Source organism: Podarcis raffonei, chromosome 3 (genome assembly GCF_027172205.1).
Source record: "Podarcis raffonei isolate rPodRaf1 chromosome 3, rPodRaf1.pri, whole genome shotgun sequence".
Lineage (NCBI taxonomy): Eukaryota > Metazoa > Chordata > Lepidosauria > Squamata > Lacertidae > Podarcis > Podarcis raffonei.
The window spans coordinates 121,639,292-121,654,473 of record NC_070604.1 but is presented as its reverse complement, the minus strand read 5'-3'; the positions used below and the strand labels follow the sequence as shown (position 1 = coordinate 121,654,473).

At 47.5% G+C, this 15,182-nt stretch overlaps 2 protein-coding genes across 3 annotated transcripts in view; both read left to right on the top strand.

Annotated features, from left to right (window-relative positions):
* PTK2B (protein tyrosine kinase 2 beta) overlaps positions 1-15,182 on the top strand; it is a 358,085-nt gene that overhangs the window by 213,222 nt on the left and 129,681 nt on the right. The window lies entirely within an intron of this gene.
* Positions 1-15,182, top strand: part of EPHX2 (epoxide hydrolase 2) — a 110,023-nt gene that overhangs the window by 21,321 nt on the left and 73,520 nt on the right. Inside the window, exons 2-8 of one of the 2 annotated variants that reach the window (XM_053383809.1) lie at positions 682-766; positions 1,641-1,800; positions 2,913-3,103; positions 5,363-5,485; positions 11,412-11,486; positions 12,434-12,529; positions 13,609-13,687. In XM_053383809.1, coding sequence (XP_053239784.1) covers positions 682-766; positions 1,641-1,800; positions 2,913-3,103; positions 5,363-5,485; positions 11,412-11,486; positions 12,434-12,529; positions 13,609-13,687 — 809 coding nt within the window. The remainder of the gene's footprint in view (positions 1-681; positions 767-1,640; positions 1,801-2,912; positions 3,104-5,362; positions 5,486-11,411; positions 11,487-12,433; positions 12,530-13,608; positions 13,688-15,182) is intronic. The other variant, XM_053383810.1, reaches the window with a different exon arrangement.

Genomic DNA, 15,182 nt, shown 5'->3' with positions numbered 1-15,182 from the left:
ACGAGTAGGGGAGGAGCTTTTGGTGCTCTGCCAAACCCCACGTTCCCAGGCTCCTCCGCCTGGGATTTCTAGCGGGTCCCCGCCTTCGCCGCAGCGGGAAGACCCAAATTCCACGGAGCCCGTTCCTCCGATCGGAGGAACTCCGCCATTCGCCGATGGCGCTAACCCGGAAGTGCAGCTATCTTATCTTTAAAAGACATCTGAAGGCAGCCCTGTTTTGGGAAGTTTTTAATATTTAATGTTGTACTGTTTTTAAGACTCGATTGGGAGCCACCCAGAGTGGCTGGGGAAACTCAGCCAGATGGGCGGGTTATAATTATTAATTATTATTATTATTATTTATTATTAATAATTTATTAGCTGTGCTATCATAATGATTAAGGCCTCAAATGATAATTTTAGTTATATGTTAGCGACTAAGTTTTAATTTATATATTTATTAACTGTTGCTATATCTGTATTGTCCCTGTTATACCTAATTTGCAAATTCAAATGTATCCCTATTGTGTTTTATGACTTCCTTGATATTGTATGTGGGCTGGAACTGGTCTGTGACCGAAATAATCAATTCATCATCATCATCATCATATTATTATTATAAATTTACAGTGGAGCAAAGATTCATTTGCCAGTCTTACCGTGGTCTAATTTTGTATGTCTGCATGTGCTTTCATCTTCCAGCGATTTCTTCCAAAATGCTGCCTTGCAAGGAGGTATTGATGGACACGTCTCCAAAGCGATGACGGGCCAGATGGCACTCACTCAGGTAAGACTGAGGGGCTGGAGGGGAGGCGTCTTGGCTTGGGGCAGAGCATGTCATGGAGAGGCATGGGCCCCAATGTTCCATCGCTGGGATCTCTAGACAGCAGGACAGTTCCATCAGGCCCGGTCCGGTGGGATCCAAAAGACATTTCTGCCTTCTCAATCGTGCTTGCTGGAAAGACCTTGCCTTTTCTTGCACGACTGTTTCAAGATAAATAATGCAATTCTCCCTAAGGTTTGATGGCTGGGGAGCACACAGGGAAGGTCGTAAATCTGTGGCAGATCATCTGCAGACGGTCCCAGGTTCAGTCCCTGGGTAGGGAACCTATACAGCCTGGAAAACCTAGAGAGCTGCTCTCCATCCATTCAGACAACACTGAGGTGTTGTTGTTGTTTAGTTGTTTAGTCGTGTCCGCCTCTTCGTGACCCCCTGGACCAGAGCACGCCAGGCACTCCTGTCTTCCACTGCCTCCCGCAGTTTGGTCAAACTCATGCTGGTAGCTTCGAGAACACTGTCCAGCCATCTCGTCCTCTGTCGTCCCCTTCTCCTTGCGCCCTCCATCTTTCCCAACATCAGGGTCTTTTCCAGGGAGTCTTCTTTTCTCATGAGGTGGCCAAAGTCTTGGAGCCTCAGCTTCAGGATCTGTCCTTCCAGGGAGCACTCAGGGCTGATTTCCTTCAGAATGGATCGGTTGGATCTTCTTGCAGTCCATGGGACTCTCAAGAGTCTCCTCCAGCACCATAATTCAAAAGCATCAATTCTTCAGTGATCAGCCTTCTTTATGGTCCAACTCTCACTTCCATACATCAACACTGAGGTAGTGGGACCCAATGGTGTGACTTGTCATAAAGCAGCCTCCTGTATTCCTGTGTTTCAGATGATGGCCGACTTTGAAGAAGACTGTAAGAAGGCTGCTGGTGCCTCTGGAGCCTCCCTCCCAAAAGAGTTCTCGGTGGCTCAGGTCGTTGAGAAATTGATGGAGGAACATTCCTTCAGTACCCCTTTCCTGCAGGCAGCTGTGAGGCTCAGGGAGAACGGTAATGGCTCCTTCGTGTGGCAAGGGGTGGCTGTTGCACAACCTGGGTGCCTCCGATGGTTCACGGCTATGTCGGTGTTGTCTTTTTGTAGGGTGCTTTTTTATGAGCTCAGGACGCGGCTGGCGCTGTGGGTTAAACCACAGAGCCTAGGGCTTGCCGATCAGAAGGTCGGCGGTTCGAATCCCCGCGACGGGGTGAGCTCCCGTTGCTGGGTCCCTGCTCCTGCCAACCTAGCAGTTCGAAAGCACGTCAAAGTGCAAGTAGATAAATAGGTGCCACTCCAGCGGGAAGGTAAACGGCCTTTTCCGTGCGCTGCTCTGGTTCGCCAGAAGCGGCTTAGTCATGCTGGCCACATGACCCGGAAGCTGTACGCCGGCTCCCTCGGCCAGTAAAGTGAGATGAGCGCCGCAACCCAGAGTCGGTCACGACTGGACCTAATGGTCAGGGGTCCCTTTACCTTTACTTTTTATGAGCTTAGAAGGAGCCCTTTATTTATTCACCCTGTTGATATCCTTCATTTATTGCTTGTATGTTTAAAAGTGTTTCTAAAACATTTAACATTTTAAAAACTCTCAAAGTGGCATAGTCATACCTCGGGTTACAGATGCTTCAGGTTCCGTTTTTTCGGGTTACGGACCACCGAAACCTGGAAGTACCGGAACAAGTTACTTCCGGGTTTCGGCGGCCGCACATGCGCAGAAGCGCTACATCGTGCTTTACGCATGCGCAAAAGCCCAAATCACAACTCGCACGTGCACAGACGTGCCACTGCGAGTTGCAAACGTGCATCCCGCACCGATCACGTTCGCAACCCGAGCATCGACTGTACAGCGATCCAACAGAAAAGCAGTATGACAGTATTCCGAAAACAGATGCAGCATGAAAGCTTTCCCCTCTGAATGGGTCATTTATATTATTATTAAATTTCCATGCCACCCTTCACCCAAAGATCGCAGGGCGGTTTACAAAGCACCCAAGCCCTTCTCCCTGCACCCTAATTCTTTATGCTATCTGAATCCACACCTGGAATTAAGACGTATATCCTAACTATGGTACGGAACGTGGCCTGGGCTTTGGTTCATCTTCTGACTCTCCTGCCTCTCCCCTTCCAGGCTTCAAGACAGCTGTCCTGACCAACAACTGGGTTGATGACAGCCACTTCAGGCACCGTACTGGGCTTGCCCTCTGTCTGCTGAACAGATATTTTGACCGGGTGATTGAGTCATGCCGTGTCGGTCTGCAAAAGCCGGATCCCAAAATCTATGAGTATGCGCTGGATGTGCTGAAGGTGAAACCTGAAGAGGTTGGTGGCACACATCTGTGAACCTGTCTTGTACCTCTGTTGTTCCCTTCAGGATCTCTCTCTCTCTCTCCAGATGTGTTTAACATCAGTCCTGAACTGCAGGGGGTCGGACTAGATGACTCTATAACTCTGCAGTTCTATGATTCTATTCTCTGGGGCAGGGGTGGTGGTGAGGAACCTTTCACTGTCAGAAAGTTCTCCCTACTGTTTAGCCAGAATCTCCTTCCTTGTAGTTCGAATCCATTGGTTCAGCTCCTCCCCTCTGGAGCAGCAGAAACAAGCTTGTTCCATCTTCCACATGACAGCCCTTCAGATATTTGAAGGTGTCACCTCTCAGTCTCCTCTTCTCCAGGCTAAGATTTGGTTTCCAGACCCTTGATCATCTTGGTTGTTTTCCTCTGTACACTCAGTGCCAGTTGTGTGGCAGGTAAAGACATGGCGGGGCCAAAAAGGGGCTTGTATGCACCACTGATCAGCTGTTTGGCAGCACCCACAACTCCCCCCCCTTTGCAATTGCCAACAATCAGCTGACTGCGCGAGCAAAAAATTGCTTACCTGATGTCATCATGATGTCAAGCGAGTATCCTCACCTACCTGTCAAACGTGGCCACAGGATGGTGGCGGGAATGGGTCTTGTGGTGAAAAACAAGTATTCAGAGAGCAAATTGGACGAGGCCTTTAGAGAAAATCCATGATCCGTGCTCCTTTCTCTTTAAATTTAGTTTCAGAAGTAGGTCTGTGTGTATATACATGTAATCTGGACCCCAGTGGTGGTCGATGGGGAGATCAAACCCATACCATTTTCCTGATTTGATCCATACACTCAGTATACTCTTTGCCACATTAGAGGGGATAAGGCCTGTGGTCCCAGTCCAAGCAGAGCAAATTGCAGTGTGTGTGTATGTTTGTTCAGTTCAAGAGGGACACTGACAAACTGGAACGTGTCCAGAGGAGGGCAACCAAAATGGTCAAAGGCCTGGAAACGATGCCTTATGAGGAACGGCTAAGGGAGCTGGGCATGTTTAGCCTGGAGAAGAGGAGGTTAAGGGGTGATATGATAGCCATGTTCAAATATATAAAAGGATGTCACATAGAGGAGGGAGAAAGGTTGTTTTCTGCTGCTCCAGAGAAGCGGACACGGAGCAATGGATCCAAACTACAAGAAAGAAGATTCCACCTAAACATTAGGAAGAACTTCCTGACAGTAAGAGCTGTTCGACAGTGGAATTTGCTGCCAAGGAGTGTGGTGGAGTCTCCTTCTTTGGAGGTCTTTAAGCAGAGGCTTGACAACCATATGTCAGGAGTGCTCTGATGGTGTTTCCTGCTTGGCAGGGGGTTGGACTCGATGGCCCTTGTGGTCTCTTCCAACTCTATGATTCTATGATTCTATTCTATGATTCTATGATTCTATGATTGTTTGGCTCTCTCTCTCTCTCTCTCTCTCACACACACACACGCGCGTGCACACACAGACACACAGACAGACACCCATACTTGGCGTGTTTGTATTCAACTCTTCAGTTAAAAAGGCTCCCTGAGTAGCCTACATGCGATCAGTTGAAACAGTCCCTGCCCACAAGCTGCCAATCTAAAGAGGGGGGGGGGAGCACAACACATAAAGGGAGAAGGGACAGGGATGGAAGTAGGGGGCAGGAATCAAACTCAGGCACCCGTTCTTAGGGAGCTGTTCTTGCGAGTCATCAGCCAGTCCTCCAAAGGAGAGAGAGAAAGAGACTGTGACCTGTCCGGGAAATTGTGGTGGAGAAAGGGTTAACTGCCCCCACTTGGCTGCTCTTTTGATTCAATCTTGCCAGACCACAGTGTTAAAAGTGTGAAGCCCAGGATTGCAGATAATGGATCTCTAGGCTCTTTCCTAGCTTGTCCACCAGCATTCTGCTGCAGATTGTAGTCTTCCCCAGTGGCTATGGAGTTATGCTTGGGGCTGGCTGATTTAGAAGGTCAGAGGGGTGGATGGATCAAATCCCTTGAGGGTTTTGGGGGCATGACTCCTAGCCCCTTCAAATTATGCCAGTTCCCTCGGCAAATCAGGACAGTCCTGTTTTCCTTGGTGCAGAATTAGGACTGGCTGGGTGCAGAATAAGTTTTTTTAAAAAGAAAATTGTGGTGTATATACACAAAGCATTCGTTTCAACCACGAGGTGGTCAGAGGCCCACTAGATCTAACAATGGCAGAACAGGATAGGTGCATTCGTTCTTTCCTGTCAGCTGACTCTGGCTTTTGCTTCTTCCTTGCGCCAGGTTATTTTTCTGGATGACACTGGCGCAAACCTGAAGCCCGCTCGGGAGATGGGCATGGCCACCATCCTCGTGAAAGATTTTGACTCGGCTCTGAAGGAGCTGCAGGACCTGACGGGGGTTCAGGTGAGGAGCTTTTTTGCATGCGGACGTTGCGTGGAAATGACTTTCTCTCTGTAGGTTGGTTCCTGAGTTTTAGCAATTGCACCTGTGGATTGCATTGCAATCCTAACTAGTAATGTTCTCATAAGGACATAAGGAGGAGGCTGCTGGATCAAGCCAATGTGCTGTCTAAATAATAAATTATTATTGGATCTTTAGAAGAAGGCAGCCCTGTGTGGGGAAGTTTTTAATGCTTGATGTTTTACTGCGTTTGCTGTTTTAATTCATTGGAAGCTGCCCAGAGTGGCATATAAATTATTATTATTGCTAATCCAGGATCCTGTTTGCACAGTGGCTAGCCAGAGGCTGCAAATGGAAACCTATGAGCAGGATTTGAGCACGAGAGCATTCTCCTCTCCTGTGGTTTCCAGCAACTTCTGTTCAGAAGTTGTTCCTGCCTCCAGTTCCTTAGTCTGGACACTGTGCCTCTGTTGATGCAGCCTTGTATAGCGTCAGCTTTTTTGCTGCACCATCAGATTGTTGACTCGTGTTAAGCTTGTGGTCTACGAAGACCCCTAGATCCTTTTCAAATTTACATGTTACATTCGTGTATCTGGCCATTCCTGCCTAAGTGCATTTATCCTTGCATTTATCCCCACTGAATTTCAGTTTGTTAGTTTGGTCCCAGTTGTCCGATCTGTTAAGGTCATGTTGAATCCCGATTCTGTCTTCTGCAGTTTGGTTCATCTGCAAATTTGACGAGCGTTCCCTCAATTCCTTCATCCAAGTTGTTTATAAATATGTTGAACAACAACAGGCCCAGGGTAGAATCCTGCAGCTCCCAGGATGATGAGGAACCAGCAGTGAGCACTGCTTTGGGTTTGGTTGGCCAACCAGCTGCACATAACACAACAGCCTGTTCACATAATGTAGCTTTTGCAAGAAGATGAGAGATGTGACAAGCCAGTTGTCTTCTGCTGGGAGCTGGTTAGCAGCCCGTGAGCTGAAGGCTTAAGTGCTTGCAGAGTGAAGCAACTTCTAGTAACGCTAGAAAGGTGGAGTGGCTGCCTCACCAGGCTTGATGCTGGAAGGGAAGAACCTTGCAGTTGCAGCTCTGCAGGGAACATTTCTGACATTTTGTGGGTGTAGGAAGGCAGCGATAACAATAACAATCATTTATTTTTTGATACCCCGCCCATCAGACTGGGTTTCCCCGCCGCTCTGGGTGGCTTCCAACAAAATATACAAAAACACAAATGTCAGGTCTATTGGGATACTGCCGGGGAGACGGGGGCATCAGGCAGGCCCCCAACTGGCTCCAGCCACCGGCCAGCAGCCGGACGATCACTGGTCTCCCTTGGAACAGCATCAATCAGCGACACGAGCCTCAGATACGTTTAGAGACCCGTGCACGCTCTGTCAGCAGAGTGAATAAATCTTCTCACAGCAGAAGAGGCAGACAGAGCCATGTGTAAGCAGTATATTACAGCATTTTGTTCAGCAGCAGGAACAAAGGAAAAAAACATGTCTGCTTCCCTTTGTTTCCAGGCAAAACAGCAGCAATGCAAAAGCTATATACAAACGGAGGTTCCCAGCAAGTGCTGGAAGTAAACAGGCATGTGACACACAAACAGTCATGCCTGTACTCTTTTAAGATGGAACAGAACTATATCCTAACAAGGTCTTCCTCAGCCTTCTGAAAATACCAGCATGTCTTATTGCACTTCCATATTTAATAATCTAACTAAGATCATGGCCACTGGTCCCATTACCTCCTGGCAAATAGAAGGGGAAGAAATGGAGGCAGTGAGAGATTTTACTTTCTTGAGCTCCATGATTACTGCAGATGGTGACAGCAGTCATGAAATTAAAAGACGCCTGCTTCTTGGGAGAAAAGCAGTGACAAACGTAGACAGCATCTTCAAAAGCAGAGACATCACCTTGCCAACAAAGGTCCGTATAGTAAAAGTCATGGTTTTCCCAGTAGTGATGTATGGAAGTGAGAGCTGGACCATAAAGAAGGCTGATCGCCGAAGAATGGATGCTTTTGAATTCTGGTGTTGGAGGAGACTCTTGAGAGTCCCATAGACTGCAAGAAGATCAAACCTCTCCATTCTTAAGGAAATCAGCCCTGAGTGCTTAATGGAAGGAGAGATCCTGAAGCTGAGGCTCCAAGACTTTGGCCACCTCATGAGAAGAGAAGACTCCCTAGAAAAGACCCTGATGTTGGGAAAGATGGAGGGCACAAGGAGAAGGGGATGACAGAGGACGAGATGGTGGGACAGTGTTCTTGAAGCTACCAGCATGAGTTTGACCAAACTGTGGGAGGCAGTGGAAGACAGGAGTGCCTGGCGTGCTCTGGTCCAGGGGGTCACAAAGAGTCAGACACGACTGAACGACTAAGCAACAACAATTTAATCATCTAGCTCAGTATTGTTTGCACTGACTGGCAGCACCTCTCCAGGCTTCCAGGCGGGGACTGGAGATGCTGGGAGCGTCTTCACGCAGCGCAGATGCTCGCCCACTGAGCTATTGCCCTTCCCTAAATGACACCTCAAATTATCTCTGCCCCTAACATCCCCTCCACCAACAAGGAATGAAATGAACCTGGGGAAAGAGGTTAACAGCAGAGGATCCTGAGGCTGCAAAGGAGGCAGTTGCGGCAAGGGTTATCCAGGACTGCTGATTTCAGCAGTGATGGGCATATTAACCTTGTAAACCTTCCTCCGTGACTGGCCCAGCAGGATCTCGTTACTCAGTGCCGGAGCAAAGTGCCTCTCCGTAGTGCTTCCGTCGCTCCTAGTTCCAACAAGCTGCTGCAGTTTCCCTCCCCGTCTACAAAGGTAGCTCACGTACCAGCTGATTCTTTGAAAGTGGATCCTCTCCATCCTTTGGAAGGTTCCTTTCTTCTGCTCTCTAGAGAGGCCTCTGCTGAGTGAACTATTAACCGCAGAAGCGTAGAAACTTTCTCTTCTGCACTGACTGAGCCTGGCTTGTACTTTTGCACTCACTGAATTGCCAGGTTTTGTGGTAAAGAAAATACAAAGGGCGCTTTTAGATGGCAAGATTGTTTCAGAGCAGGAAAAATCTAAACCTTTGGATCATCTTAATTGCACTTCATTTACATTTCAACATAGGCATGTGTGTGTGTGTGTGTGTGTGTGTGTGGCATTGAGCAGAACTTTGCATTTTTACATGCTTTTTAAAATGCAGTATTATTTAATATTTAAAAGGCAAGTTTCCAGACCTCATGGTTGTAGATATTAGAAAGGTTGCTATTTATCTAGGCCTCCCATGTGCATGGGAGCTAAGCATATTTGCTGCACATGAAAAATACCTTTGCCTCTTTCATACACAAGCATTTTGGGATATTTCCCAGGCTTCCTAACAATTCACTGCACCAGTTGTCATTTTCTTGGGTTGGCATTTGGGGACTGAGGTTTGCAGGACTTTGCTTTATATAATATATAATCATAATAATTTATTATTTATACCTCACCCATCTGGCTGAGTTTCCCCAGCCACTCTGGGTGGCTCCCAATCAAGTGTTAAAAACAGTACAGCGTTAAATATTAAAAACTTCCCTGAACAGGGCTGCCTTCAGATGTCTTTTAAAAAGAAGATAGCCGCTTATTTCCTTCACATCTGAAGGGAGGGTATTCCACAGGGTGGGCGCCACTACCGAGAAGGCCCTCTGTCTGGTTCCCTGTAACTTGGCTTCTCACAATGAGGGAACCACCAGAAGGCCTCGGCGCTGGACCTCAGTGTCCAGTCTGAACAATGGGGGTGGAGACGCTCCTTCAGGTATACTGGACTGAGGCCATTTAGGGCTTTCAAGGTCAGCACCAACACTTTGAATTGTGCTCAGAAACGTACTGGGAGCCAACATAGGTCTTTCAGGACCGGTGTTATGTGGTCCCAGCGGCCGCTCCCAGTCACCAGTCTAGATGCCGCATTCTGGATTAATTGCAGTTTCCGGGTCACCTTCAAAGGTAGCCCAACGTAGAGCGCGTTGCAGTAGTCCTAGTGGGACTCCTCAGTGTCTGCTTGCTCCTCAGTCTGAAAAACAGCCCCCCAAAAAACACCACCAAACGATTCACCACCACCACACATAAGCACCTTGTATGGGACGCTATGGTGAACAAGAGGTTCTGAGTGCCAAACAAGTGACCAAAGAGGAAGCAAGAAAAAACAAAATAAAGAGAACCTTCCAGCCAGCTTGACGAGATGCCAGAATGTCATTGTGGGTGGAGTGCTAGACCCTGGCTGCATTCCCATCTCTGATAAACCTTGAAGTTCCTCAAATGCTTTTAGGACGGTCCCTCTCTGCCTCTTTGCCTCGTCACAGGCTCATGATGGGGGTAGAAATTTGGTTCAGCTTGCGGCCTAGGACCCACGTACCTACTGGACCACCTCTCCTGGTATGCCCCGCGGAGGACCTTAAGGCCCACAAATGACAACACTTTGAAGGTCCCAAGTTGCAAGGTGGATAGATTGGTCTCAACTAGGGCCAGGGCCTTTTTAGCACTGGCCCCGACTTGGTGGAACGCTCTGTCACAAGAGACCAAGGCCCTGCAGGACTTGACATCTTTCCGCAGGGCCTGCAAGATGCAGCTGTTCCGCCTGGCCTGTTCCAGTCTGACCCTTATGTCTTCCCTCCCCTTATGGTTTTGATTTATGGGCTACTAATAAAATGAGGCTGCTTTTTAAATTGTATTTTAACCTGTATTTTAAATTGGGTTTTTGTTTTTTTTTTTTTTTGTTCCCCCCCTATTATGTTTCTATTGTAATTTTACTGGTGTTAACTGCGCTGAGCCCCGGCTCTGGCTGGGGAGGGCGGGGCATAAATAAAAATTATTATTATTATTATTATTTCAAGGCAGACCTCCCTGCTTTGCACTTTCCCAAACAATATGTTAACTGAAACGCATCCATTCTTTGAAATCCACACTTTCCCGAATTTTTTTGGTGCAGTTCTTCAGCCAGGTAATGTGCACATAAATGCATAAAAATCCCTATATGCGGTGAAAACTTGAATGTTCGCTTTAAACCAATGGTTCCCAAAGTGGGCAGTGGAATCACCTAGTGGGGTGCTAAGAGGCAAGGGGGAGGCAGGGAACCAAACTTGAGACTGGAAAAATTGAGAAACCCAAAGATGAACATATTGGTCCATTTCGATTTCTTTCGGGTTTCTCGTTTGGCCACATTTCTGTATCGGTTTGCCGATTTCTTTGGGCAGCATCCAACTAACTTGCTCCCGTCAGTTCAAAGATTTCCACTTCTGCGGTAGCGCTTTTCCTGCCTCTTAAAGGGTAAAGGGACCCCTGACCATTAGGTCCAGTCGCAGACGACTCTGGGGTTGCGGCGCTCATCTCGCTTTATTGGCCGAAGGAGCTGGCGTACAGCTTCCGGGTCATGTGGCCAGTGTGACTAAGCGAACCAGAGCAGCACACGGAAATGCCGTTTACCTTCCTGCCAGAGCGGTACCTATTGATCTACTTGCACTTTGACGTGCTTTCGAACTGCTAGGTTGGCAGAAGCAGGGACCGAGCAACGGGAGCTCACCCCGTCGTGGGGATCCGAACTGCCCACCTTCTGACCGGCAAGTCCTAGGCTCTGTGGTTTAACCCACAGCGCCACCCGTGTCCCTTCCTGTCTCTTATGCTCCCCTAAGTGTGGGTTCCCCTGACCCCTCAGAAAAGGGTTTGGGAAGGTTGCAGGGTGTGCACCAAAAAGAGTTTAGCTGCGCAAGTGGAAGTCCTTCCGCTAACAGAATGAGTTAGTTGGATATCTCCCATTTAAAAGAAGTACTTGTCAAAATTCATCTGTGCTTTACTGCTCACGTCTCCTAATTACACACCTTGTGTATTAGGCAGCTTTCTGCTATTCCTGTATCTGCAAAAGGTGTTTGAAATCTCTCTCCTTCCTTCAATTATCTACTTCTTCCCAGCTTCTTGAGCAGGAGGAATGCCTTCCGCCCGCCTGCGAACCGGAGAGTGTGGTCCACGGCTATGTGACTATCAAGGTAAGAGCAGATGGGCTGCTTTGGGGGTTAGGATCCTATAAGTGCTTTCTCCAGGGAAAAGAATCCTGTGAGTTGTTCCTTGAAAACTGCCATGAGACACTTCGTTGCTGGGAGGCTGGCATGTATACACTGCAAACAAATAAAGCCAGTCCCGTCGCTGCTACTTTGCATTTGTCAAATCTGCTCTGCAGATTGACGCATGAGAGTCCAGTGGTGGCTTCCCAGACTGCAGCAATCTTGACTTTCTGGCAACTTGGAACTTATTTATTGTATTTTTATTCACCTGCAGATTTGTAAACCTCTTCACAACCCAAAGTCACCAAAGTGGGGTACAATAAACCGAGATAAAATAGAAAACACAAAAGAAACAATCTTTTTCCCCCAAAATTTTTTTTTATTCATTTTATAACACAAATAAAGAACACAAACAGAAAAACAAACAATACAAACAAATTCTTGTCATATCATTATTTTTCTAAACATTGTTAAATGGGCTTCCCCAAGTCCCACCTATCTGATTTTCATTTTACTTCATCTTTAGCAGTTTATATAGATCATAATTTCTAACCATCTTTTTTCTTTTAATCACACTTAAAATAACTTCAAATTTTATCACTTACAAATAATACTATTTTAAAATACACTATTTTCTACTTCTAACCCTACAGCCTATATCCACTTCCAAAGCTATTCTGAGATTTAAATATTAACATATTTTTTCAAATATTCCTTAAACTTCTTCCAGTCTTCTTCCACCGTCTCTTCTCAGTCTTGCTCCCTCTTCCATGTGACAGTGCTTCAGATAGTTGAAGGTGGCTCTGATGTCACCTCTTCTCCAGCCTTGATGTTCTTTGTCATGGTGGGCTTTGTCCTGCGATTTGGACGTGATGTTGCTTCCAGCTCCATTTGCGAATCTGACTCATGTCTTACACTGTCTCCTCTTTTAGCCTGGTACCCGTCTGCACTTTGTGGAGCTGGGTAGTGGCCCGGTCGTTCTGCTGTGCCATGGCTTCCCAGAGTCCTGGTTATCTTGGAGGTACCAGGTAAGAGATATTCCGTGCAGGTGGAGAGAAGGATGACCTCCATCCGTCATATTTGCAATAGGGCCCCATTAGCGCCCACCGCACTGTGTGCAGCAGCCTCCCATAACCTGATGCCCCCTAGATGCTTTGGACTACAACTCCCATCAGCTCCAGCCAACACACCTGGGATTCGTAGTGTGGAATGGTGAAGAGGGAGGCGGGTCTTGGGCAGGCAGGCTGTGTGCACTGGTTTCTCCTGCGCACAGGGAGCTTTAACCCAGCCTTCTCCTGGTGTTTTGGAGTACAACTCCTATCCAAGCCCATCTTGGGACTCACCTAAGACCTGAGAAATGTATGGAGGACCCAGTAAAATGTGGAGAGGTGTGAACCGCATGGGCTGGAAAACGAATTCAGCTGCTGCTCTGGTTTGCGTGGACAGGCAGAGTCCCCCAAGCCCTGGGTGGCCCCCGTGAGGAATAACGACTCAAGACAACGTGCTATGGTATTAAAATTGGCTACAGCTTTATTATGTTTCAGATGTGGGTAGACCTTGGCTCGAGGGACGCAGGTAGACCTCCAGCTTTCCCACCTGGGGGGAGGCGAAGCCAAGCCTGTGCTAATGGTGCTGCATAGGGTCCAGGGGGTTGCACGTGACAACGCCCTTTTAATGTGGGGAGCGGTCATTCCAAAATCTCACCAAGTGTTGCCTATGTGTCTTCCTCTTTCTTTCCACTTGAGTTCATGCCTTTCCCCCATTCCTTCCTTTGCCTGTTCAGACAGTAAGCCTGTGGTTTTTTAATGATTTGTACCATACCCAGTTTCTTAACAATTCCTATCCGTACTTCGCTACGATTCCTACCTTGATAGCAGTGACTGTGTGTTGCTTAGAGCCTGTTTCCACTCCTAATCCCTTGGAAAGAGACTCCTAAACTCCTTGCGTGCAAGCAAGTGTTGACAGGCTGGATGGTGCAGGATGAAAGCAGAGGAGCCCTTTGTGGCCTGGGGGCAGACCTGGATGGAGGAAAGAAAAAATCGTTCCAGTAATCCGAGTTAATTCTCACCCCACTGCCTTCCAGTTCACTCTTGTTTTTCCGTCCCAGATCCCAGCTCTAGCTGACGCTGGCTTCCGTGTCATTGCCGTGGAAATGAAAGGATATGGAGACTCCACAGCTCCCCCAGGTAAGCTAGCTTTCAGCCCTTGTCTTGAGCATATGGACAGAGGAAGTGGGGCTCCTGCATCGCAGGGGGTTGGGCTGGATGACCCTTGGGGTCCCTTCTAGAACTCTACAATTATGTGAAGCTGCTTTCCACCACATCAGGCCTTAGTTCCGGCAAGCTCAGTACTATTCACCAGTTGAGGTAGCCAAATGGCATCCTTCAAATGTTGTTGGGTTACAACTTCCATCACCCGTTAGATCTGCCTTTGCTGCAGAACACCAGCTGCCCACTGGACGGTGTGAGCCTTGAAAGGCAAAGGCCTTGCAAAGCCGCCCTGCTTCTTTTGTGCCCGCAGTAATAATAATAATAATAATAATAATAATAATAATAATAATAATAATAATAATTTATTATTTATACCCCGCCCATCTGGCTGGGCTTCCCCAGCCACTCTGGGCGGCTTCCAACACAATATTAAAATACAGTAATGCCTCAAACATTAAAAGCTTCCCTAAACAGGGCTGCCTTCAGATGTCGTCTAAAAGTCTGGTAGTTGTTGTTCTCTTTGACATCTGGTGGGAGGGCATTCCACAGGGCAGGTGCCACCACCAAGAAGGCCCTCTGCCTGGTTCCCTGTAACTTGGCTTCTCACAGCGAGGGAACCGCCAGAAGGCCCTCAGAGCTGGACCTCAGTGTCCGGGTAGAACGATGGGGGTGGAGACACTCCTTCAGGTATACTGGACCGAGGCTGTTTAGGGCTTTACAACAACAACAAAACTTTATTAGCAAAGCCAACAGGCCACAGCTGTACAAGAGTTAAAAGTAAAAATAGAGATAAAAGGAGGAAAAGAACAGGCAAAAGATGGTCCGTCGGATGAACAAGTCTGTCACTCAGATGGTGGCCCTCAATTTCGCAGCTCTCTCGATGTACCTCGCGACCTTCTCTGTTATCTGACTTTCCGTATCAGATAATAGAAAATACAGTGTAATGTCTGATGAACGGCCGGGGTTGGAGAGAATGAGTGGAGTAATAATCTCATTCCTTAGGTCTTTGTAGAGGGGGCAAGAAAGAAGGACGTGAGACACTGTTTCCGTGTTACCATCTCCACATGGGCAGAGTCGTTTTTCAAATGGAGTCTTTTGGTAACGACCTTCGAGTACAGCAGAGGGAAGAACATCCCATCTAGCCAATGTAAAGGCACGTCTGTATTTCGGGATGGTTAGTTTAGACAAGTATGAAGCTGGAGAGTCAAAATGAGAAGGGGGAAAGTAGGTATACCATGGGCACAGTTTCTTTAAGATGGTCAGGTTGTTTTGTCGTTCGATGTCTTTCAGGCGCTGGCCTATTAGACTCTTTGCTTTGATGAGGCCCATTGATAATAGGGACTGTGAGTGCAGACCGCATGTAAGGAGTTTTTGATGCACGGTTTTGAACCACTTGCTTTTGTGAGAGTCTTGCATTACTAAAGGCAGTAGACCAGGTGGATTCAGATTAAGACGAAGCCAATAGTTGAAT